At 43.4% G+C, this 23,725-nt stretch overlaps 1 protein-coding gene across 1 annotated transcript in view; it reads right to left on the minus strand.

Moving 5' to 3' along the window:
• Window positions 1-23,725, minus strand: part of MYO1A (myosin IA) — a 359,821-nt gene that overhangs the window by 56,696 nt on the left and 279,400 nt on the right. Inside the window, exons 18-21 of the mRNA XM_086959948.1 lie at window positions 17,054-17,254; window positions 15,975-16,068; window positions 904-1,053; window positions 535-603 (exon numbers count right to left, since the gene is read on the minus strand). Coding sequence (XP_086816074.1) covers window positions 535-603; window positions 904-1,053; window positions 15,975-16,068; window positions 17,054-17,254 — 514 coding nt within the window. The remainder of the gene's footprint in view (window positions 1-534; window positions 604-903; window positions 1,054-15,974; window positions 16,069-17,053; window positions 17,255-23,725) is intronic.

The raw sequence follows: 23,725 nt of genomic DNA on the forward strand, positions 1-23,725 counted from the left end.
TTTTCAGGGTGGCACCAACAGCATGAGCTGAAGGGTGCAGTGTTGCTGTCCCTGGAAACTGGCCTAGAAAATAAAATTAGGATTTGTATCCTAAAAGCAAACTACAGTAATGTGGTACAAAAAACTGGATTTTTAATTCCACTTAAAAGTGATTTGAAGGATAAAGTTGCATTGGTAACTTAAATATATTCTAATTGCTTTAGGCGAACAAAACAGATTTTTTTAAAAAGAAATATTGTTTACATTGCAAAGGCACTTCAATTAAAAATGCAAATTAAATTATTGTGGATGAAATATAATTGTATTTCCATACTTGGACATTCACCTTTTAGTTCCAGAGGGAATGTCCCCTACCCTAGAAAAATATACTTTTCTGCAGGAATATTCAAAGGAAGAAAATGCATGTTCCTGCCTTCATCTAAGATTCAGCATATCTCAAAACATATCCTCTGCAGATCTCTGTCAAAAGACAGTAGGCTTCCCAAAACTAACCAGCAAGTAGTTGAAGATAAGTCAAAGTTCTTTTTCTCTTACCTTCCATCCACGGACGTAGGCCTGCACTAAGAGTGTGGATGACTTGATCTTCTTGTAGCGTTGTCTTTGCTGAGAAAATACAATCAATGATATATTTATTTAGAATTTTAATAATTCGTGTTAGAGGGCGGGGCATCTAATGTCCCAGCTCTCCTCCCATGTCCTACAAGTATAGTACAGAGTAATAGCCTGTTAGGTGAGGTGAGAAGAGTCTGTCACATGTCAAATTTTGGCACACAAGGATTCCCACCTAAGCCCTACTGTCTTTCAAAATCTCAAAATTGATCTCATTCGATTTACAAACACTTTTGTGATCTTGGGGTTACCCAAAGCAGGGGCAAAGTTATGAAATGTGAGATTGAGGCTTACATGATTTCCCCTGAACCAGGCAGACAGGACAATCTGACTTTTGCGCATGCGCTGATATTCTTCCCGGCATCTCCATCCCAGATAAACCTTCTGTATTAATGTGGCCAATTTGTGCATGCTCTGACGCCGGCGTTCCTCCAAGTCAAAGAGCTGTGAAGAAAGAAAATGGAGAACGAGGCTTCACATAAAGCGACATTGAAAGACAGAGTAGGGGACATCATATGCAAACAGAGGGAACAGCACCAGGTGAAGTCAAAGGCTCTGGAGGTGTGACTGAACAACACTATGGCTAAACTGGACAATAGTTCTGCTCTTTTCTGTCAATCACAAATTCCTTTACAATTCCTTTTCAGAGGTTTTTGGAATTCTAACTTTATAAGGTCACAACTTTATCAGTAAATGAGAAATTAAACAGAAATATACAGCTTTATTATTTACTACTGATTAAAGTTTACAAAGATGAAAACCCTGCAATTTTGTGAAGCTGCTCCTTGTTTTGGTGAACAATTTTCAAATTAAATTGAAATTTCAAACAACATCTTCCTTTGACTTGTAAACAATGGGCATTTCTTTGGCAAAAGACCAACAACAAATGTATTGAAGTAAGAAATCCCATTTTAAAAATAGTTTGAACGTAATTTTAGGATTGCTAAGTCGTAAAAGTTATTTAAAACTTTGAAGAAAGTTGGAAATGCTAACAGAAAAATATAAACGAAATTTGGGAATTTTAGTAGGTTGGAAATGTAAACTAAAAAGGTAAAATTGTTATTTAAAACTTTTAAAAATTAACATTATATATCAAAAGAAAATTTCAAATATTATTTTAAAGGTCTATGTTATAAATGGAACAATGATCAAATATTTAAAACATTAAAATAGTTAACTATTTAATTAATGTTTGAAAGTTTTTTACTGTCCACGGTGAAAGAAAACCTTCTCATTTCAACAGGAAAGAAATATTTTACTGCAAAATAATTTGCCAGATAAAAATCTCTCTCTCTCTTGATATATATATATATATACATATATATATATATTTTTTTTTTCCAAAGAACACTGTACTCCGCAGCTCCCTGCCAAAGGTGTCGGTGCCAGCTCACGGCGACAGCCGCTGTTGAATTTATCTACACAATATCCAAACTCTAATACCCCAAATGAGCAAAGTAAGGAAGCGGCACACCAGGAGACTGCACAATTTCTTTATTGTCCACAAATACAACATGTTTTGGCGTATAACCTTTATCGAGTGATTTGTGCCATCAATTTCCTTGCAAAATAAGGGGAAAGGTTATGAAAATGGAAGAAATACTAAACATGCTCAAAACTTATCGTATTTACAAAAATAAACAATTGAAAATGAGAGTAATTCATTTTCTTAATTCAGAATAGAACTTCTTTTTGCAGTATCTGAAACATGATTGTTTGACAGAGTCTAAAAAATATATCTGTAAGATCGATTGTTATAATCACAGACATTGTCCATGTCTCAATAAAGTTCATTCAAAGACACAATCCCAGAGAACTCAATGTTTCAGGTAAAAAATATGCTGGATTATCATGTCACATGTTACAATTCCACAATTATTAAATTTTTAAGAATGACGGCAATATTGCAGATATTTACATGTTTGTTTCGCAATATTTTTATAAAAATGATACATTGCGCTAGGCATCATAATAAATTTACAATTCACAGCGTGATTCTTCAGCAGACGGTATATGCACCCATGATTAACTAACCAATGTATACTCATTGAAGGTAATCTTGGTTATAATCAAATGAAGAATCAAATAAAAATATATGTAATCAGATTAAATTTCACCAGCCATAAGTCATGTACTTATATATTGTAAAGTATAAATGCATATTTCAATCATGCCAGATGGTGTAATATCACCCAATCCTGAGTAATGTACTCATTCAGCTTATATATACAATCCTGAGTTATGTACTCATAATACAGATATATTACTTGAGTAAATAAGGTAAATATTCAACACAATTTGACCAAGGATTTCAACACTCAAAAAAAGAGATATGTACTAATCCTGCCTCCTGTATTTATGATGTAGTAGCCTGAACTGATTGTTACTTCCTCTTAGAGCAACGGAAATAAGTGTGTGAAGGTGAGTGGGAAACCAATATCTATGATTTTCATAATGAAATATTATATATTGTGAACTATCTATAGTGAACAAATGGGGATAACCAGGATCATCCCTAACTGTACAACCCCTATTGATAATTGGGATGAGGTTCCTACCCAGCAGGACTTCAAATATCCCCTTAGAAATGATGTGGCAGGAACAACTATATCAGTGACCCCCAGTACGGAAGGGGAACCCGGACTTAGACCTTTGTTCTACTAAAACATGTGATAATAATAAAGAAATATAGAAGTTAAAACCATATTGGTAATATGAGATTTCCTGTTGATGGAAGAGAATCATAATTTAGTTTCCTATGTGGGTTGCTAATTCCTCTCCACTATTGAGCCCATTGGAAGTTTTAGTATGGAGGTTGATTATGTATCTCAACTCTAATATACAGAAATGCGTCTCTGTCGCCTCCTTATATATGGGGTAAGACCCTATCTACGCCATAGAATTGCAAGAAGTTGCTGTTGCTTTGATGTTTATCAGTACAAAGTCCAGCTACTGGGTAGCTAAAATCACAATTGGTTACTGCTCGAAAATGCTGTAGTATCCTTACTTTCAATTGTAATTTGGTGCTGCCGACGTACTAGAGGCCACATGGGCACTACAGTATGTAGACTACAAAGTCACTGGTGCAATTGATGGGTTTGTTGATGGTTTGTGTCAGTCCTGAGTCTTTTTTGTAGGTACGGCGGCTCTTACTTTTTGTGCAGGCCTTGCAAGAATTGCAAATTGTAAAACCCTTTGACGGTGTTAGCCAATGGGTTTTACTGAATTCAGATGGAGAGCTATGGACCAGCCGGTCCTTTAATGATCTGGGGCACCTGATGGAGGAGGAGCTAGTTGTGTACTTATCAAAGAAGTTCTCGTAATTGACTGCCATGTAAGTTTCCTGTTTCCCGTGAACAAGAACACAGGGATGTTCGAAACGCGTTGGGATAAACTGCTTTAATGAAGTCCGTCTGCTGTAATGCCACGTTGCTTTGTCCTCAAATAAAAGGCATTTCAACTTTCTGACCGGGGCTCCTCAAATGGACGTTTGCTTTTGATTTGTATATGTATGTGTATATTAGAAGGGCGGAGTTACCTTGCACCAGCAAGAACATCAACGAGGGACTCACAGGCAGCAAGACATTCAACCCACGGGACGCTTTGAGCGCTGAGGAAGGCAGTTTAGCTGCCGAAATGCATTCGCCAATTTGCCATTAAAGAAGCGTTTCCTACCTGTTCCTCCTGGGAATCTGCCTCTCCTTTTTCTTTGAGAAGGGTTTGTTCGTGCATCAATTCAGCGCCATCCAGAGGCGCTTTTGCAGAGACCCCCATCGCGCTTTGGGAGTACCAGCCTCACTGGAAAACTTTGTGGACTCTTGCAGTACATGAAAAATTGTTGCCAGCGTTAGTTGGAAAGGTTGGGAGCCCGCCATTGACACCAAGGAGGAAGGCTGGCAGTTTTGGGATATTCCATCCCATGCTGGGTAGGACTCATTGTAGCCCATCCCCTGTCTTTTGGACTCTAAGGACGACATGGCTGCGATGGTATTGGGGGACCGGAGGAGGCGCTTACCTTTTGGCACATCAAGGCGGGACTGACAACACAGCCCCCCAAGGGTCCACGCTGTTTCCCGATCAGCCCGCAATGACTTTGTTCCACTCCAGTCATTCCCCTGCACCTTGGTCCCAATCACCTATCAAGCTGCATTCTGGGGCTTGCAGTCCTGCGCTACACTCGGGACTGCCCACAGGTGCGAGGACTTCATTAGAAGGGCGGAGTTACCTTGCACCAGCAAGAACATCAACGAGGGACTCACAGGCAGCAAGACATTCAACCCACGGGACGCTTTGAGCGCTGAGGAAGGCAGTTTAGCTGCCGAAATGCATTCGCCAATTTGCCATTAAAGAAGCGTTTCCTACCTGTTCCTCCTGGGAATCTGCCTCTCCTTTTTCTTTGAGAAGGGTTTGTTCGTGCATCAATTCAGCGCCATCCAGAGGCGCTTTTGCAGAGACCCCCATCGCGCTTTGGGAGTACCAGCCTCACTGGAAAACTTTGTGGACTCTTGCAGTACATGAAAAATTGTTGCCAGCGTTAGTTGGAAAGGTTGGGAGCCCGCCATTGACACCAAGGAGGAAGGCTGGCAGTTTTGGGATATTCCATCCCATGCTGGGTAGGACTCATTGTAGCCCATCCCCTGTCTTTTGGACTCTAAGGACGACATGGCTGCGATGGTATTGGGGGACCGGAGGAGGCGCTTACCTTTTGGCACATCAAGGCGGGACTGACAACACAGCCCCCCAAGGGTCCACGCTGTTTCCCGATCAGCCCGCAATGACTTTGTTCCACTCCAGTCATTCCCCTGCACCTTGGTCCCAATCACCTATCAAGCTGCATTCTGGGGCTTGCAGTCCTGCGCTACACTCGGGACTGCCCACAGGTGCGAGGACTTCATTAGAAGGGCGGAGTTACCTTGCACCAGCAAGAACATCAACGAGGGACTCACAGGCAGCAAGACATTCAACCCACGGGACGCTTTGAGCGCTGAGGAAGGCAGTTTAGCTGCCGAAATGCATTCGCCAATTTGCCATTAAAGAAGCGTTTCCTACCTGTTCCTCCTGGGAATCTGCCTCTCCTTTTTCTTTGAGAAGGGTTTGTTCGTGCATATATATATATATATATATATATATATATATATGGAATCCAACCTGTTGCCGGCGGCAGCCGTCAGCCAGCGCACACGTACACAGACTTCTTCAATAATTACCGCAAACCAGACTTCTTTGCAGAAAAATGTATTACCAATCAAATGGTAAAGGTGGCGCCAGTCATCAGACGCGTTTCGGACTTACGTCCTTGCTCACTGATATATATTTGAGCAAAAACTCCTGGAGTGCGAGAAGAAAATGGGTCAATAAATCTGCTTTGAAATCGTTCAGGAAGAGTGCGGCGTAATTTTTTGTTTTTGCTCAAACAGAATTTCTGCGGGGCTGTCCTTACCCGGCCACCAGCACCAGCTTATTGTTGCTCCCCCCGCAGAGGACATTTGTGTGTTATATATCATTGTAGAAAGCTACCAACCTCCTCGGGTGGCTCCAGCATGTGGGCAACCGGTACCGCAATACATCCAACACTCTCTACCCATCAAATAAAGTTGCTTAAGCCCAATTCTTGGCGATTGGACAGCAAATATTTTATTTTCAAAAGTCAGCAAGGCGCAAAATGAATTCGATGCATTTCAGCTCCTCTTTCTGAGCCTTAATCAGGAATAGGTTACTCTTTGCACATGATGCATTTAACAATGAACACATGGAAAAAAGAAAGACTAGTCTCCTCATATCGCGTTTTTTTCTAGATCATCCTAAACAACGCAATTGTCCATTTCATAAATAAGAGCGGACTGTGACATGCTTTTAACTGAATACTCAACAATAATCACAGTCAGGAAGTAATCACAAAACACAAAATGCTGTGGTAGTTTTTACCAGTACATTATAGCAGTCAGGCCGCTGCTGTTACGGGACAGCATGTACGGTACACTAGGGCACATATATCTGGCTACACGTTGTCTTGCCTCCCACTACAGTGTGCGCCCTTTAGCGTACTGTCCACCTTTTGCACATTTCACTGGAGTATTCATTACAGATTTCCTTATGTTCCCATGCCATATACATTAGGAAATTGTGAATCCCTGAAAAAGTGAAAATCAAGAGAAGTCGCAGAAATAAATCAATGATGCACTGTTTTACACAGTCTGTGAATCATGCCCTATGGTGTTAAAGATTAATTTTTGCTGAGCTTGTTTGTTTCTTACTATTACATAGAATAAGGTAAGTGTGAGGAACTTGTTGCTGCTAGATAAAATGAACTAGGTTGTAAGTTAATATTTATTCACTCAATAGGTTATAGGTGTGTTCACAGCCAAATAGCTTTCCACAGTAACAATAATGTTTGCATTGAAACCCTAAAAACAATCATTAGAATGACAGAGTTGTCGCTGGAAGACAGGTGATGCTAAAATGAGAGAGAAAAGATAACAAGCATTACAAAGACAATAGGTCTGCCTAAGTGGGAACTATTGGCTTTGTCAATGTGTTGTAACCATGTTGTACACCAGAGTGGCTGTTGTTCAGCATGCCTAAAAGTTAGTGGCGTAGAGAAGAGTAGTGTGGATTGTAGTGAAATAGAGTGCAGTGGAGTGTTGTAGAGTAGAGTGCTGAGGCATACTGTGGAGTAGAGTGGGGTAGAGTGGAGTGGCGTAGAGAGTCATGTCATGGAATAGAATGTTGTAGAGTCGAGTGGAATGGAGAAGTGTAGTGTGGAGTGCAGTGTTGTGGGGTAGAGTGTTGTGGAGTAGACTGTCATAGTGTGGAGTGGAGTGTTGTGGGGTGGCATGGAGTGGAGTAGAGTGAATGGTGTAGAGTGCAGTAGCGTAGTGGCATGGAGTGGCATGAAGTGGAGTGTTGTAGAGTGAAGTGTTGTGGAGAGACGTGAAGTGGCGTAGAGTGTTATAGAGTGGAGTGTTGTAGAGTGAAGTGTCATAGGGTGGAGTGTTGTGGATGGAGTATTGTAGTAGGGAGTGTCGTAGAGTGGAGGGGAGTGATGTAGAGCAGAGAGGAGTGGAGTGTCGTGGAGTGGTGTGGAGTGGAATAAAGCAGCACTGAGTGACGTAGCGTAGAGTGGCATTGAGTGAAGTAGAAGAATTTTTGGTTATTGTTTGATCACTTAATACCATGACAATTTAGTACAAAACAAACTAGAGAACACATTTCATCTTAAGTGCAAAAGGAAGAAGTTAAAAGTGTTAAAAAATACAGTAGTGCCAAATATATATATATATATATATATATATATATATATATATATATATATATATATATATATATATATATATATATATGTGTGTGTTTTTTTTTAAATGAGCAAAAAACGGCTAAAATAAGTTAAAAACATGATGACCTTGTTGATGGGTGTGAAACCCACCCTTAACTTTCAGTAATACAAGCAAAAGGCACCAACAATAACAGTCTTGAAGTTTGATAGAGAACACGGAGGTCCCAGTTTGGTCATAGAATCACAGATTATGATGATGGTTGCTGTAAACCTACAGAGTTAAGTTTTTTGCAGTTTTAAAGACAAATTTTATAAACCGAACATTGAGCATTGTGTTGTTTCGATTCATTGCTGATATAATGGCTTGCCGGCATGATTCGCCCCGCAGCAACCGCCTTCTATCGTTGAGAAATGCAGGGCAAACACACATCACATGCTCGATTGTTTCTAAGTGATGACCTCAGCCCTTACAATTAATGTCCTCGTTTATGCGACACCATGCTGGTAAATGTTTTAAAAAGGGCCATTCGCCCATCCTTAGTGCCATAAATCTTTTCTTCCAGATGGCTGCATAAGTGCTTGAAAGATATGGGGCCTCTGGTCTGGGTTTGAGATCTGCAATTATAGACCAGGGGTGTTTTTTTTTTAAACAATTGTGCCTTATCCCGATGGAAAGACCAGGGTCGAACACTTCTTTTAACGCACAGGTTCGTGCCTGCTGGGGCAGATTGGTACCCCAATAATCCACAACATCGAGCAGTTTCAATGAGTGTTCAAGGTAACGTCAGTGTTTTTGACTTGATTGCCCTGCTGATATTTCTTGCCACAACTTGGCCTCCAGGCTTCCTTCCCTTGAGTTACGCAGTCTATGACACAACTTGATGAATGCACCTGCTCCGTTACCTTTGTAGTTCAGAAGGCCAAACTCAAGCCTGATCTGAGCTGGTGATGCTGATTTCGGAAGGTGCCAGGCTCGTTTAAAGATTCGAGTTGTTGTTTTATTCAGCATTTATGAATTGGTCCCCAACATTATTTCTTGACCGTAGGTTAAACAGTTTGTAACCTTTTCCTTCATGACTGCCAGGAGGGGGGATAAACTAAAGCCACGTAACTGTTTCGAAAGTTTTATTGATGCTACTTCGAGGGACAATGCTTTTGCCTTGACCGCTTCTTTCTGTTTTACAAAGGTGCCCTTCATATCCATGTAGATGCCCAAATATTTGTACAATATCACTGTTTCAATTTTTTTGCCATCAAAGAACCACCCACCAGTTTGGTGCTTCCGATTCCCAAGTGAAAGCTTTCGTTTTTGAGAGATTTAGTTCCAGAGCATTGCTTAATGTAAAAGAAAGCAGCTGGCCAAGAAGTCTCTATAAACCGACCTTGGTGTGGCTAAATAAAACAAGATCATCGGCGTAGAGAAAATTACTAAGTCGGGATCCACCGTGTAGAGGTGGATGAGAGTTGACCTTGTCCAATAGATGGGATAAATCAGAAATGAAGCGATTGAATGAATAAGAGGGGGCCAACACGCACCCTTGTTTGACCCCACAGCAAGTCGGTATTTTTCTAGACAGTGTGACCCGTCACCCAGCTTGATACGAATCCAGGTGTTTGAATGAAGTTGGAAATATTGAGTTTAACAGGTCACTCAGGATTCCCCATTTTTGTAATTTGTGCCATAACAGGTCCCTAGGCACCCGGTCGAAGGCCGCTTTAAATTCAACGAAGCAGCAGTGTAATGACATTTTTGAGGATGCTGCCTTCTCCATAAGTATGGATAGGGCCAATAGGTTACTAGTGGTACATGATTTGGCCACAAAGCCAGTCTGATTAAATGGCAGCTGCTGAGTTTTTAATGCCCAGGACGACAGGTCTTCCAACAGGAGGCTTGCGTAGTATTTGGAGTCTACATCTAGGAGTGCTATCATCCTGTAGTTTTTAGGATCGGCTCTTCTGCCTCCTTTAAAGATTGGATGAATTATTGCTCCTTTCCACGATTCTGGTATGTCATAAGTGTGTGGGCAATGTAAAAATAGTGGGGCCAGATGTTCGGACCAGAGTGTGGGGTTGGCTTTAAACAGTGCCTGCAGGAGCCCGTTAGGGCCTGGGGCCCGTCTGTCTGGGCATTGCTGATGAGTGAAGTAGATTGGCGAGGAGTAGAGTGTGGTGATAGTAGCGGCTGCTACTAAACGGGCGTGGGCAGCGGAGGAAGCAGAGGGAGGGGAAGGAAATTAAAAATACATTTTTTTTAAAATCTACTTACCTCGATGCCGCCGGTCGCCGCCTTTCCTCTGTCTTCTCATTCTCTTCCTGGCTTCTGTGGAAGCAGGAAGCACCAAGGGTCCCCTGAGCCAATCACAACACTGCAATGCAGTGTTGTGATTGGTGAGCACCCAGGCTCCCCTGAGCAATCACAATACTGCAATGCAGCGTTGTGATTGGTCTAAGTGCTGTGGTTCGGCGCTCAGACAGGGAATAGGACCTTGGGCATGTTCTCCACCCAGGCTGTAATGCAGCCTAGGTGTAGAATATGCAATGTGAGCATGAATGTTTGGCCATATAGTCATGCACACTTAGGGGGGTGCCACCACTCCTCCTCCAGTCTCTAAACAGCCCCAAACAACAGAGCAAGAACATTAAGTTATTACAATTTTATTTTTCCATTTTCAATTGCTCACTCGGTGAGCACTGGGGCAACGCTCCTCTGCATTACCGAAGGAGCAGCCACTGTAGAGGGAAGTGGTGTTGAGTGGAGTGTCATAGAGTGGAGTAGAGTATTGTGTAGTGGAGAAGTGTAGAGTGGCATGGTATTCAGGAGAGTGGTGAAGAGTAGAGTGGATGAGAGTCTCATAAAGTGGAGTGGCATAGAGTGGAATAAAGTGGTGCAGAGTGGTGTGGAGTGTCGTAGAGTGGAGCCAAGTGAAGTGGCGTCAAGTGTCATAGTTGAGCCAAGTGGAGTGGCATAGAGTGTCATAGAGTGGAGTGAAGTATTGTGGAGTGGACTGGAGTGACGGAGAGTGGAGTGATGTGAAGTGTCGTGGAGTGGTGCAGTGTGGAGTGGAGTTTCGTGGAAATTCATGGAGTGGCGTGGAGTGGCGTTGCATGAATTAAAACTGATGTAGAGAGTTGTGGAGTGGCGTACACTGTCGTACAGTGGCATGTCATAGAGTAGTGTAAAGTGTTGTGTAGTAGAGTGTTGTAGAGTAGAGGGACATAGAGTGCAGTATCATGGCATGGCATAGAGTGGATTGTCATGGAGCGGCATAGAGTGGAGTGGTGTAGAGTGGCGCAGAGTGGAGTGGTGTAGAGTAGAGTGGAGTGTCGTACAGTAGAGTGGCGTGGAGTAGATTGTTGTACAGTAGAGTGTCGGAGAGTTGAGTGGTGTACAATGGTGTGGCGTACAGTGGAATGTTGAACAGTGGAATGTTGAACAGTGGAGTGTCATAAAGTGGAGTTGTTTGGATGAAGTGCTGAGAAGTGGAGTGTCGTAGAGAGGAGTGTCATAGAGTGAAGTAGAGTGCTATAGAGTATTGTAGACTGAAGTGGCGTGGAGTGTTGTGGAGCAGTGTCATAGAGTGAAGTGGCGCAGAATATGATAGGGCGGAGTAGAGTATTGTGAAGTTGAGTGGAGTGGCATAGAGTGGCGTGGCATACAGTAGTCGCAAAAAGTGGAGTGGCGCAGAATGGAGCAGTGCAGAGTGAAGTAGAGTGCCGTAGAGTGGAGTGCAGTGACGTAGAGTTGCATAGAGCGAACAGAGTAGAGTGGAGTGTCGTACATGGTCGTGGAGTATCGTAGAGTGGAGTAGCTAAAGTAGAGTAGTGTAATAAAGTGGAATGGCGTACAGTGCTGTGGAGTAGAGTGGCATGGCGTAGAAGTGAGTTAAGTGCCGTGGAGTGGCATAAAGTGGCTTGGAGTGCCACAGTGTGGCGTGAAGGTCCATAGAGTGTAATGTCGAAGGGTGGAGTGGAGTGGAGAAGAGTGTCATAGAGTGGTGTAGAGTGGCCTGGAGTGGAGTGGAGTGTCATGGAGTGCCATAGATTGGAGCGGCGTAGACTGTTGTTGAGTGGCATAAATTGTCATAGAGTCAAGTGCCATGAAGTGGAGTAGTATAGAGTGTGGTGGAGTAGAAGAACATGGAGTGGCGTAGTGGGGAGTGTCATATAGTGGTGTAGAGTGGAGTGTCATGCAGTTTCATAGTGTGAAGTGTCGTAGAGTGAAGCGGCATAAAGTGGAGTAGAGTGCCAGAGTTGAGAGGTGTAGAGCAGAGTGGAGTGGTGTAGAGCAGAGTGGAGTGGTGTAGAGTAGAGTGGAACGTCATTCCAGGGAGGGCCGGCACTAGGCAAGGGCAAAGTGGGCAGCTGCCCAGGGCCTTGCACTCAGCCCACCAGCATAGGGCTCCACACCGGTGCAACACACCACTGGTCTTCTTGTTTCCATACCGATCCAACAGAGAGAAAGATGTCTCCTTGCAATTGGGTCGAATGGAAGGGGGCTCACTCCCTGTGCCTTTAAGGGATGGTGTGGGGAGGCCTAGGGGAAGGATAGACATTTCCTCTTATCCCAATTGAAATGAGACACATTTTGCAGGTCTGTTCTGCAATTAGGCCTCCTGCCTGGCTGCCCTTTTAGACACACTGCAGGATGCCCATTGTCCAGCATTTTAGCCCCCCCCCCCCCCCCAGTTTTAACTTTCAGCCCACAAGCAACTCTCACACCTTCAGCTAGATACGGGCTGTAAAGGAGGTGCTTGAAGGAGGCTGACATGAGGAGCTGCGGCCCAGGAGGAGTCTGCACAAAGCATCTTCCGGGCCCCTGAATGTGTCACTAATGTAAATTAGAGGGGCCTCGCACATTCGCTTTTAGCCCGGAGCCCCAAAAATCCTAGAACCGGCCCTGATTCCAGGACCTTAAAATCAAGATCAAATACTGCGCTAAATTATGTAATTGTTCGGTTTAAGATTTAATCCGTGCGCTTTCATGGCACGTCTTAAGAGTAGTATAGATGACATATTTGAGGCCTTTCTTTATAAAACAAAAAAGTGGCATGAGTTCTGGCGCTATTACACTATTTGTAATCTGGACTCTGTAGATGTCTGTTTCTCACTCTACGGCCTGGTTACAGCTGGCCGGTGGAACTGTAATCCTGCTCGAAGTGATGAGCAGAGTGACGAGTGGCAGACAGGAGAGGGTTAGGGGACAGCGAAGAAAAGGAAGAGAAACGCATTGGCAGAACGACAGGTGTACGTGATTTTAGGCAGAAGACAGAAAATAGTACAAGACTGCCCTCATGCGGTTAGATAGGTATATTACATACAGAGAAGGGAATCCTCTGAACCTGTCGACAAGTGCAAGAAATTGAAAGAGAACCCACTTAAATAATGCAGGGTAATTTTTGTGCCATCAAAATGTAAAGATGGTGTCTATAATGTGGCTATTGGTATTCTAGATCTGTCCAGTACCTTCAGACAAGAAAGCCAAGGACACAAGCATGGCCCCTAAATACTTGGCAAACGCATGCTAGTTAAGGGTTGGCAGGCAGGAAGTGGCCATACAGGCAGAAAGTGGCCATCAGGCATGCAGGTTTGCAGGACTTCCAAAGGGAAGGTTTTCAGACAGCTATGGGCCCGATGTACAAATACTGATTACAGCCGTTGCGCGGCCAGACTTTCATTTTGTGATTGGACCTCACTACCGAAGGTCACATTGCAAACCATCCAGTCGTAGAGGGTTGCAGAATGACCTGCCTAATGTTATTAATTAAGGAGATCTCTAATGCGTGACCCCCTGTGATTGGCTACAAACAAAGGGATGGTGGCTGTAATGAATAGGAGATCAACATCCGTGTGTGTTTTCCCAAACAGTATACCTTTTTTTAATATAGTTGTGTTCCTTACAGCAGGAAGTAGTGCACTATAAAAAAGCCAGTTTCAGAAAACATCGAGGGGCTTAAGAGTCCCCGTACCACTGCCTGTTCCCTCTGAGGTCATCTTCCCATCTTCCTCACCTACTTTGAGGAGTTTGACCAGGTTCACAGAAGACCTCCACACTTGTGGCAGTGGCAGTGGCCTCGCAGTCGGAGTCCTGGCGGGGGGCTCTCAGACATGGCTGGGGGCCTTGCAGTCATGACAGGACCCCCGCAATGAGTAACTGCAGTATAGAGGTCCCGACATGAGTGTGGTGCCCTCGCCACGGCGCAGGCCCCTCGCATGACTGCAGGGCCTCCGCCTCGAGTGCGGGGGCCTTTTGTGAATTGAGCTCGTTAACTTTTCAATGGTTTGGAAACACAATCACTGTCATCAATCATTGATACATGCCATTCAATCACTACTAGGTGGAAATGCTCCTTCAAAGTGTGATTTGGAACAGGTCGGTAAACCCGTTGTGTTAGTCTGAATTGGTTTTCAAACTAGCAAAATAAGTTTCTCACATATCAAAAAGCCATTTTAGGGTCACAAATGTCACAATTTTGTGAATCACAGGGTTTTCAACTTCATAACAACTTTATTTATCTGCCCACTGATCACATTTAGTGCTTCACGGACCTCACTGCTATACGTCCTAGTAAAAACCCAGAAATTATGCAGCAAACCATGGAAAGTATAGTGATTTTAATCGGAATGTATGACTTCTGGTGCTATAGCTCGTGGAACCATTCACAGCAAACTCACCAAATCAAGGAACTCAGTAGCTCTCATAATGTTATCCAGCAATAAAGTCATCAGAGGCTGGTCCTTGGCGATGGACAAACGCTAATATTAGGCAGGCTGACAGCTGGCATTGTCGTGCCAGCGCAGGAAAGCATTATGTCCTGATGCACTGTTCCAAAATAAACTATCTAAACTAGTTGTGGCCTAGATTCTAGTAGAATTGTTATCTACAGAAGGTCCACACTTATTTATTTCTTCACTAATAATTTCTGTATCGATTTATTCTTTTGTGAAGCTCCACGCAACTGATAAACCGGAACAAAGGCACAATAAGTGGGTGGAAGGATGTGCAATTTCACACAATTAGCAATGGCCATAAGCAGTGTTCAAGACATGTGTCCTGCAGGTTCAGGAGCTGATAAAGATTTGGTAGTGAGAGTAGTGGGTCCACTGAGAATGTTTCAGGGCCCACCGCTCGCAAATGTCAAGGTAAATTAAAGCATAAATACAGCAGGATTACAATCCAAGTGCCAAGTGAGATGGTAGTAACTAGGCAGATAGGACTCATTAGTACTAGTCGCAGGCCGAGCAGAAGTCGTGTGTCTTCAATTTTCTAGGAAAACGAGCAAAGGTGCCAATCCTGAAAAGAATATGGATTCACACAAATAAACATAAACTCAGTCACTCTTGCATTCTCCCTCAAATAATCATATCCAGGGAGCTTGGCTACAGTCCCTTGCACAGTCACTATATTTGTTCTTCTCATTTTATTGTCTGTTTATTTTATTTTATAGAGGATGTGGTGCAATAGCCAAAGCTGCTGCCTTTGGAGCTGAGGAACCAGGTTCAAGTCTTGGCATTGGCTCAACATCCTGTTTTTCTGGGCAAATCACTTAATCTCCCCATGCCTACCAGAAACAAATGCGTGCTTGTGTAATGTAACTGGTGCTAATGTAAAGGTCTTCAATACTTTCGGGTCAAGTTTGCACTATATAAAACTGCAAAAAACAAAAAAAAACAGTAGACCTCTTACAGGAAAAGGATATCCATCTTAAAATTACAATGTGGGTGGTCTATAACTCACAAAAGTTTTCTGAGAAACTATACTTTAAATAGCATAAAATGGTCATGCTTTTAAAATGAATAACTTTTCCAAAGATCCTCTGCCTTGAAACTGAATAGATGGTACCAGGAGTTTGATTTGTTCTCCCAACTGACCATGTTACTAAGAAGATGCTCTACTTCAAGAGTTTATAACATGGACTCTCCGAAGTCTAAAGACATGGAGGAAACCCTGATGAGTTCTCTTCCAGGCAAAGGGGAAAATATATGATTGGAGTCTGGGTACTGAGTACAGGATATAGATTTGTTGCCACTGCTACCACTTTAAAAGGACTGGACTGAGGTTGCAAGACAGCAGTGGCTGCATTCTGAGACTCACCGTCCGAGGGTTTCTGATGAAAATCTTCGTGCGGCCATAGTCGTACTCCTCAGGCGCGATGCCCAGCTCCGTTAGAAGTGACTCCACACCGTCCCTAGGGCACAAACAGCACAAGGTCAGCAGCTCGCAGAACTCTGACATTCACTCTATAATGTAGACATCTGGAAGAATCTTATGTCTGGGGACAGATTGTGTCACTTTTGTGTCTGTGTGAGCCTAGTCACCTAAAGTCTGTGAGATTCCACTATGTTGCTCTATCTAGGAAAAGGCCCACACACAGAAACTGAATTGACTGCATGAGATCTGAACCCTAGCTATGCCAGCTGGAATAATGAAGTCTTGACTCCAATGTTCCCACAGTCATAGAGGTGCATTAGGAGCTCTTTGACAATCGTCCTGCATCTATATAGCCTTAGGAGGGGTGCCAGTGTTTGCAACCCTGAGCCAATCCCAAGACATGCCAGCCTAAATGTGAGATTTGTATCCATGTCTCTGTTGGCTTAGCCTGTCCAGTCCCATATGGTAAAATGCCCTTGTCCCAGTTCTCTGATGCAGGCATCCCTGCATAGGGACATGCACTACAACCCGGCACATTTGGGTAATTAAGGTGAACTGTGCTTTGTCATTTTGCCAACCCACTGCATGTGTCTCAATGCCAGTCCAACTGTTGAAAGTTCTTTTCCTCTGTGCCAATTCTCTAAACCCATTAATCCCTACAAGATGGGAGGACAGGTTATGTGTACTCCGTGAGCTCACCAAACCCTAGCGGCGAAAAGTTTTGTGTGCCACTGCCAAACCCCTATGTCCACCCACCACTAGGAGTGACATCCCTTGATGCCAGGTGCTGCCCCAAAAGTCCTGAATAGGATCAATGTTATGGCAAAGTGTTTGCTTAAAAGCAACATTCTAAGTACACCCAATGCTTTAAGAGTACCAATTTGCTATTAAGAAATCCCCATTTATTTCCAAGCCTGTATCGTTCCTCTCCCTGCCTCTCTTTGAATCATTCCTGAACATTCTCTACGCCCTTACTCCTCCTGTCTCTACTCTAACCCCTTTCCCTGTATCTCACTCCATACCTGGCATTGCCCCTCCAGTTGGGCCATGTTTCAGTGCCCAGCATCTTGTATCGCTTGAGACAGGGCTCGTAAGCCTGCCGGTAGGCATAGCCAGCGCGCCGCACCTTCACATTCTCCACAAGACCCAGGTATCGAACCTGGGTCTCCACCAGGGCTTCCGTGAAGATAGATGGCTGCTTCTCGCTGTTCGGCTTCAAACACCTTGTCAAGAAAGAGAAGGAGAAGATAACATAGAATCAACATGTAAACTGGTATGTCCAGAGTGACTCCCTCATTTATATGCACACAGTAATTGACGTGACAGGGCTTAGCATCTGGCATCAGAACAGGTATGCAACGAAGACTTTTATAGGATGCAAACACAAGGGGAGTTCCTCTTGTATTGGAACTTTGGATGGGGGCCTTATTTGGGCAGGGTAAGCCTGGTTCAGCAGGCTGGACCATAAAGATGTAAATTCACATCTGTGTTTTATTTTACAACGCCCTCTCTATCAGGGGGTTATCTTGTTTCTAGAAGTTCCTCTTTTTGTAAGCTAAAGGAGCTCACTTCTTTTACCCCTCCTCACAAGGGCAATTTTCTAAAATTAAGGAAGCCATTGCAAGTGCATCTCTCCTGTCAGGTATTTGCGAGTGATAATGTACATAACATGTTAACACTGGGCCCAGTTCACAATGAAAGTGTTGAATCCACACTCACAAATGTAGAACTATCTGTAAGAGTAGTCATAACTTTCTGGAAGCAACAACTGTTGTGAGGTATACTCCTGGAAAGATACACCAGAACCAGGTTTCCATGTGTATCTTTGTGTATTGTATGTTGTGTTTCTGAGGGCGTCACCCTCTTTTAATTTTCTTTTAACAAGTATTGAATTTTACCTATTTAAGATGTAGTAGAATTTTGTCTGTCCGTACTTTTTGATCTTAATTGCGTGTGTTCTGTACTGTTTAAAAGACCATGGTCTAAATAAACAAGTTTCTCTCTCCCATGTGTATTTCTAGGAAAGTTATGTGAGATTCCCAGCAGGGTCCTATTCCTGCTGCGCAGGGTTCTCTACACGGCAAACCCTACACTGATGGAATTGGATCCTCTGTGCAAACACATTTTTTTGCTTATTTTTCTACGGCGGGAATATATTTTTGCCATTATGCAATCCTTTTTTTCTCCCTAAGCTCCCCTCCTCGCCCAGCAATTCTTGGGGTGCTCTGCTCCTCTTCCCACCCTGGATGCGTACACCAGTCCTTGGCTGGAGTGAATCTCCAACCATTTCCAGGATTAGAAAGAAGAAAGAGAGGAGTTTGTAAATGCCAACATCATCCAGCTATGTTTGTGGATGTTCTCCAACTTCCCAGGCTAACCCAGTATTTATTTTGAGCCAGTGTTTGCCAGAGGGAGGGGGAGGGGGGCGCAACAGCACTCATTTTTTGGGACTGCCACTTATTTTTCCACATCAGACCTTTCCCAAGAGCAAGGGGGAAAAACACACAACGGGGAAAGAAGAAATAAGAGAAAGACCAAAAAGCCATCACAGAAGGAAAAAACAGGAACTTGCAAGAGATAAGGAGGTAGAGAGTGTCTGGTAGTGGATGAAAGAGGCCTGAGGTGGATTCAAGATTACGCAGCCTTGGTATTCGGAGCGCTGACATTTAATAGCGCCGGCCGTGAGCTTCTGAACAGAGCTTGGGGAACTGGCACTCATTCTTTTACTAATCAAGCAGTTGGCTGACCACACCTTGCAGTGGCGGTAGGGGGGAGAATATCTTTGCACATGTACATGGGCTTACGAGTGCAAGGAGTCCCTTTATGCATTCTTGGCAGACATAAGTATGGTAAATCCGACTGTAAAGTTGTAAACATACAATTACAACCAAATCTACGTTTGTTAATTAGACCTACTGTGACTGGAATGCTTGCATTTATCTACCAATGGTTCTCCAACTTTAGTCCGTGCATGATATTGGAAGCTAGGTTTTTAAGTTAACTGTTGGCTATATAAAAGAATATTTAATTTCACTGTTTGTAAATATGGTATGGATAGTCCCCAAGATACCAAGGTCAGCCAACATATATGCAATGGGATCATCTTTCCATTATTTTATTCAACTCAAACCAAGTATAAGTGAGACAGACTGCTCCAACCCATTGAGGAGAAGCCAGCTCTGAACTATTTGGTCACATTCCTACCTACAGAGGCCAGTGTGTGATTCATGTCACTCTATGCCCCTTCGGGCTTGACCCCAATGTGTAACTCGAGTTACTAGGCATGGTTAGCTCTACATTGCAAAATACCACAAGATTCTGTGCTGTGACAGATCGAAGCCGAGAGGAAGGTCCTGGTCCTCTCCAAGAGTCATTCACGCAGTACTTACTCTTACATCGTAGTTGAACTCTTCAGGTATGTCAAAAAAGAAGCACAAGAAGTGCAAGTGAGAATCTGCCCCTTACCACCATCTCCATCTCCAGAGAAAGCGAAAGGGTGTCAACATGTCACAGTGTTGCTAATGATGAGCCGATTATGAGTCTAGTCCTGATGCACCCTGACTTTCTGGGTCGGCAAGTCAACTTTGTGGATGGGTGCAACAACTGCCAGATGGGCCACTTACAGGCCAAATTGTCGGATGTGCTGTTGTTTGTTTTATCTTTTGACAAGTGGTGACTTGCACTGTCCGCTGTTAAAGGCTACCTGTCTGCTCTTACTGCTTTACAACACATGTTCTGATGAAACCCTTTGTGATGTTGTAAAGAACAAGGGACCTTTTGAGCTAACTTATTTTGAGAGACAGTGGTCCCTGAGTAAGCCAAGAATAGAGAAGAAATCAATGTAGCCCCAATCGGTACTATATCTTAGCCGTTATCCAGCCGGATGAGGGCAATTTAATATGAAAATAAATGAAATAAGCATAACATGTGAATTAATTACAGTGGTACACAAGCCTGTATCTATGAACTCACATAACAAGGGAAAAGAAAAAGAGGCTTAGGCAGCATGTGGTTGTCTGTATCGGGTAATCATAATAAAACAAACATAATTTGCAAAAAGGTCACCTTTGCACATAATATAATATACAAATCAACTTGTTGTTGATAAGGACTTTATAAATATGGTGCCTGAAAACAAATTAAAGATAGCAGAGAGGTGGATGACCAGCTCCTTGTGGGTTTCTTAGGGGCAAAGAAAGGCAAGGCAGTGCAGAAAAGAACCATCACTAGATGGATAGAGACCACAAGGAGAACGTTCGTTCAGGAGTTTAATGGCAGCTTGCGAGATGCAGGAAAGGAGAGTAAGCTGGTGGTTGTTGCAGGACGACGCCCGCTCACCAGGATGGCAACCATAAGCGGGGCACAGGATGTCAGCAAGCTTCCCCCTCTACCCACTGGGGAATGAACTTTGATTTACTTGAACTGTTTGCACACCCATCAGGGTGAAGTAAATGCGCACTACACTATCCAGGATGCTTTGCGATCCAGCCACGCCAGGGAGGCAGGCATTATAAGAAGGTGCGCAGAGACATTACATGTAAGCAGTTGCTTTCATCACACGCCGCAGATGAAGGGAAAGGTCCCGAAACGTGTCCGGCGTTCACGTTATTGGAGAGGTGCTTCTGAATTACCGTGTGCTTGCAAGCTGCCATTAAACTCCTGAACGAACGTTCTCCTTGTGGTCTCCCTCAATCAGAGTGCCTGTGTATATATATATATATATCATCACACGCCGCAGATGAAGGGAAAGGTCCCGAAACGCGTCCGGCGTTCACGTTATTGGAGAGGTGCTTCTGAATTACCGTGTGCTTGCAAGCTGCCATTAAACTCCTGAACGAACGTTCTCCTTGTGGTCTCCCTCAATCAGAGTGCCTGTATATATATATATATATATAGCTCTGGCGACAACAGGCACGGAGCAGCCTGTCAATTAACAACGGAAGAAAATATGCCGAAGCCCAGTTCCACGAATCACAAATGCATTTATTCAGAAAGCAGCACACTCTCATGGTGTTATTCTGATGTCTTTCAGCTCCTCAATGAGCCTTGTTCACAGGTGAGGCAGCTTTGTCAATAAAGTGACTATGTAAATGTAAATTAAATGTAAATTGATACTTGTATAGCGCACTACTCACCCGCAAGGGTCTCAAGGCGCTTGTACGAATACCGCTGTGGAACCCGTCCTGGCTTTCCCTGTGAGACTGATGGAGCAAGGATTCGCATGTAAAGCGCCTTGCTCACATACAAGAACCTTGCCTAAATGTATAATCATATTAATCCAGTTGTTCGTCATTTATTAAGCGGTTTTTCCAAACACGCGGGTGTCCCAGGATGCTTGCTTGTATGTCTTTCCCATACTAACGAAGCTTGCACTAAAGAAACGGCTGCTTCGCTGAAGTTCAGTCTGCGCATGCGTCGGTCATACCCATGTGATGTGACGCACTCGCATTCTGGAGGGAGTCTATTGCACATGCGCACTGCTGCAAACATGGCCGCTTGTCTTTTACCACGCTCTGTGCTTGCTACAGCTGCTTCAGCCTATCTGTCTTTTCGCACTAAACAGTAATGCTATAGTTATTATAAAGTAAGGGATGTTTAGAATTTCATCATGGTATACAGTGTGATCATTTTATATGTGATTTTAATTTGTTCTCGCTTACTTTTCATGTACCGCGTCTCTGGGGCTGGGAAATTCGGGAGTGGAGCCATACTTGAGGCTCTGCTGGGCTCCGACATGTGACCAGGGAAAAACTCTACTGCGCAGAAGCTGAAACAAGCCAGCTGGCTCCTGAAGCACAATGCGCCTGAGAAACTCTCTGGGAAGAACAAATCTCACCTTGGAAGAAGCAATACTGTTGCTACCTATTATGAACTTTACTGTACTGCTGTATGCTTATGCATGGGAACGTGAACCCAAGGGGCGGGTAGGAACATTTCAATATTTAGGATGGGAAAGTCGAATTCTAGGAGGTGGTAATGACCGCACCACCTCTCCTGACCAATCATAATGTGGGAAACTGTCACTTGCAACATTAGTGGGTGGTCTGAGGGACCCCAAAACAGTATAACTGCCCTAGTTTAGCTTAGGAAAATTGTCCGACTTGTCCGAGTAGCAGACCTGTCACTGACCCTACGAACTCTATAGGTGCTCAACCTAAAGTGCTGCGGAGCACTCTGTCCATACTTTCCACAAACTCCTAAGGGGTGGAAATAATCCTAAGTGCTGGCGAAGCACTTTGCTGGGAAATTCGAAAACCCAATCGGGGTTGCTGGCGGATTACTTGCAGGAGAGGGGTAACGCAGGCGTGGCTGTCCGAAGCTGTGGGTGTTGGTCGTACCCTGGGAGGCCCAGTCTTGACCCAAAACCTGAGGGGTATCCTGTCCTGACTGTCCTTGGGCTGTGTCTACTCGCATTCTGGGAGTCCAAATCCTTGAGGGTCCTTGTCCCCGTCTTTTCCAAACTGACCCGTGGCCAGGGTTAGTTCTCACTCCTAATTAGGTAAATATGAACTGTGGGTTTGCGTCTTTTCCATAGTCTTCTCTCACTTAGACTCATATCTTTTTCTCTTTCTTAAGGGAATAATCTTGACTTTGAGATTGATTTCTGAAATGCCAAACTATATACGTTTTGCTTATTAGAATTGTTCCACATCTCTCCCTTCCTTTAGAACTTTGCTGAATTGTCGAATTTATTAGTATGTTCCAATTTTTTCCCTTCCTTTAGTATGATTGCGGTGAACTTAGCAAGAATAGTCTAAAGAACGTAGGTTAAGTACATGTTCTAGGTCCCATCCATGTCCTATGTCCTAGTATAAAGTTGCAGTGACTAGCTCTGTTCTAAATTCCTACCTTTAGTCTTCCCATATACTCAAATGGTCCTAAGTTTAATTCATAGTTACTTAGTGGTTTTGATACTAATGATTGACGTATTATTCTGCATATCACTTATTGCCTTGTCATATTTTCTTTGAACTTCTATATAAAACTTTTAACATCATCAGGTGTCTGTGGTCATTTTACAGAAATTGTGGATAAGTATGTACTGATTTATAAAGAGTATTTTTCCTAGGCCCCTGTCTACTATTTCCCTGATAGCTCCAGATCTGTCATAAGTAATGTGCCTGTGGTAAGTCGGGTACATGGTAAGCAGAGGTGAAACTAAACTTTAATTGCTCATAGCAGCGTGCAGGAGGAGAAGAAAAAAGGTAATCTTCACCCGGTTCACCCAAATGTCATTGTTGTATCTGAATTTGCACGCCAGGGCCCAGTGCGTGTAAGAAATTGGTAATCTCGGTGACCCGGGTGGACTGCGCGCTCTATCAGTAATTTTCTGGTAACCAGAGGATGGTTTGGACTAGTTAGATTAGGTAGACAGGATAACTGATAAATAAACCGTGAAAATAAAATGTGCTGCTGAAATTTCTATGCTGCTGATATTTTTTTTATTATTACATTGATTTAAAGATTTTGAAAATTTTAGGATATATATGTCTATGCATATGAATATTGCATTGCTGCTATTAGTGTGTATGTAATATTAACAGAAAAATTGTTTGTAAATGTTCAGTGTAGTCCGAATCCCCGGGAAAGTATTTAGCTAACGGTGAGCAGAATCCGGTTAGCTGTTGAAGTCACTGGTTTTGAGTCATTAGTGCAGGGTTAGGAATAACTGGAAGCACTAATTAGGACCTTTG

This window comes from Lissotriton vulgaris, chromosome 1_1 (genome assembly GCF_964263255.1).
Source record: "Lissotriton vulgaris chromosome 1_1, aLisVul1.2, whole genome shotgun sequence".
Classification (NCBI taxonomy): Eukaryota; Metazoa; Chordata; class Amphibia; order Caudata; family Salamandridae; genus Lissotriton; species Lissotriton vulgaris.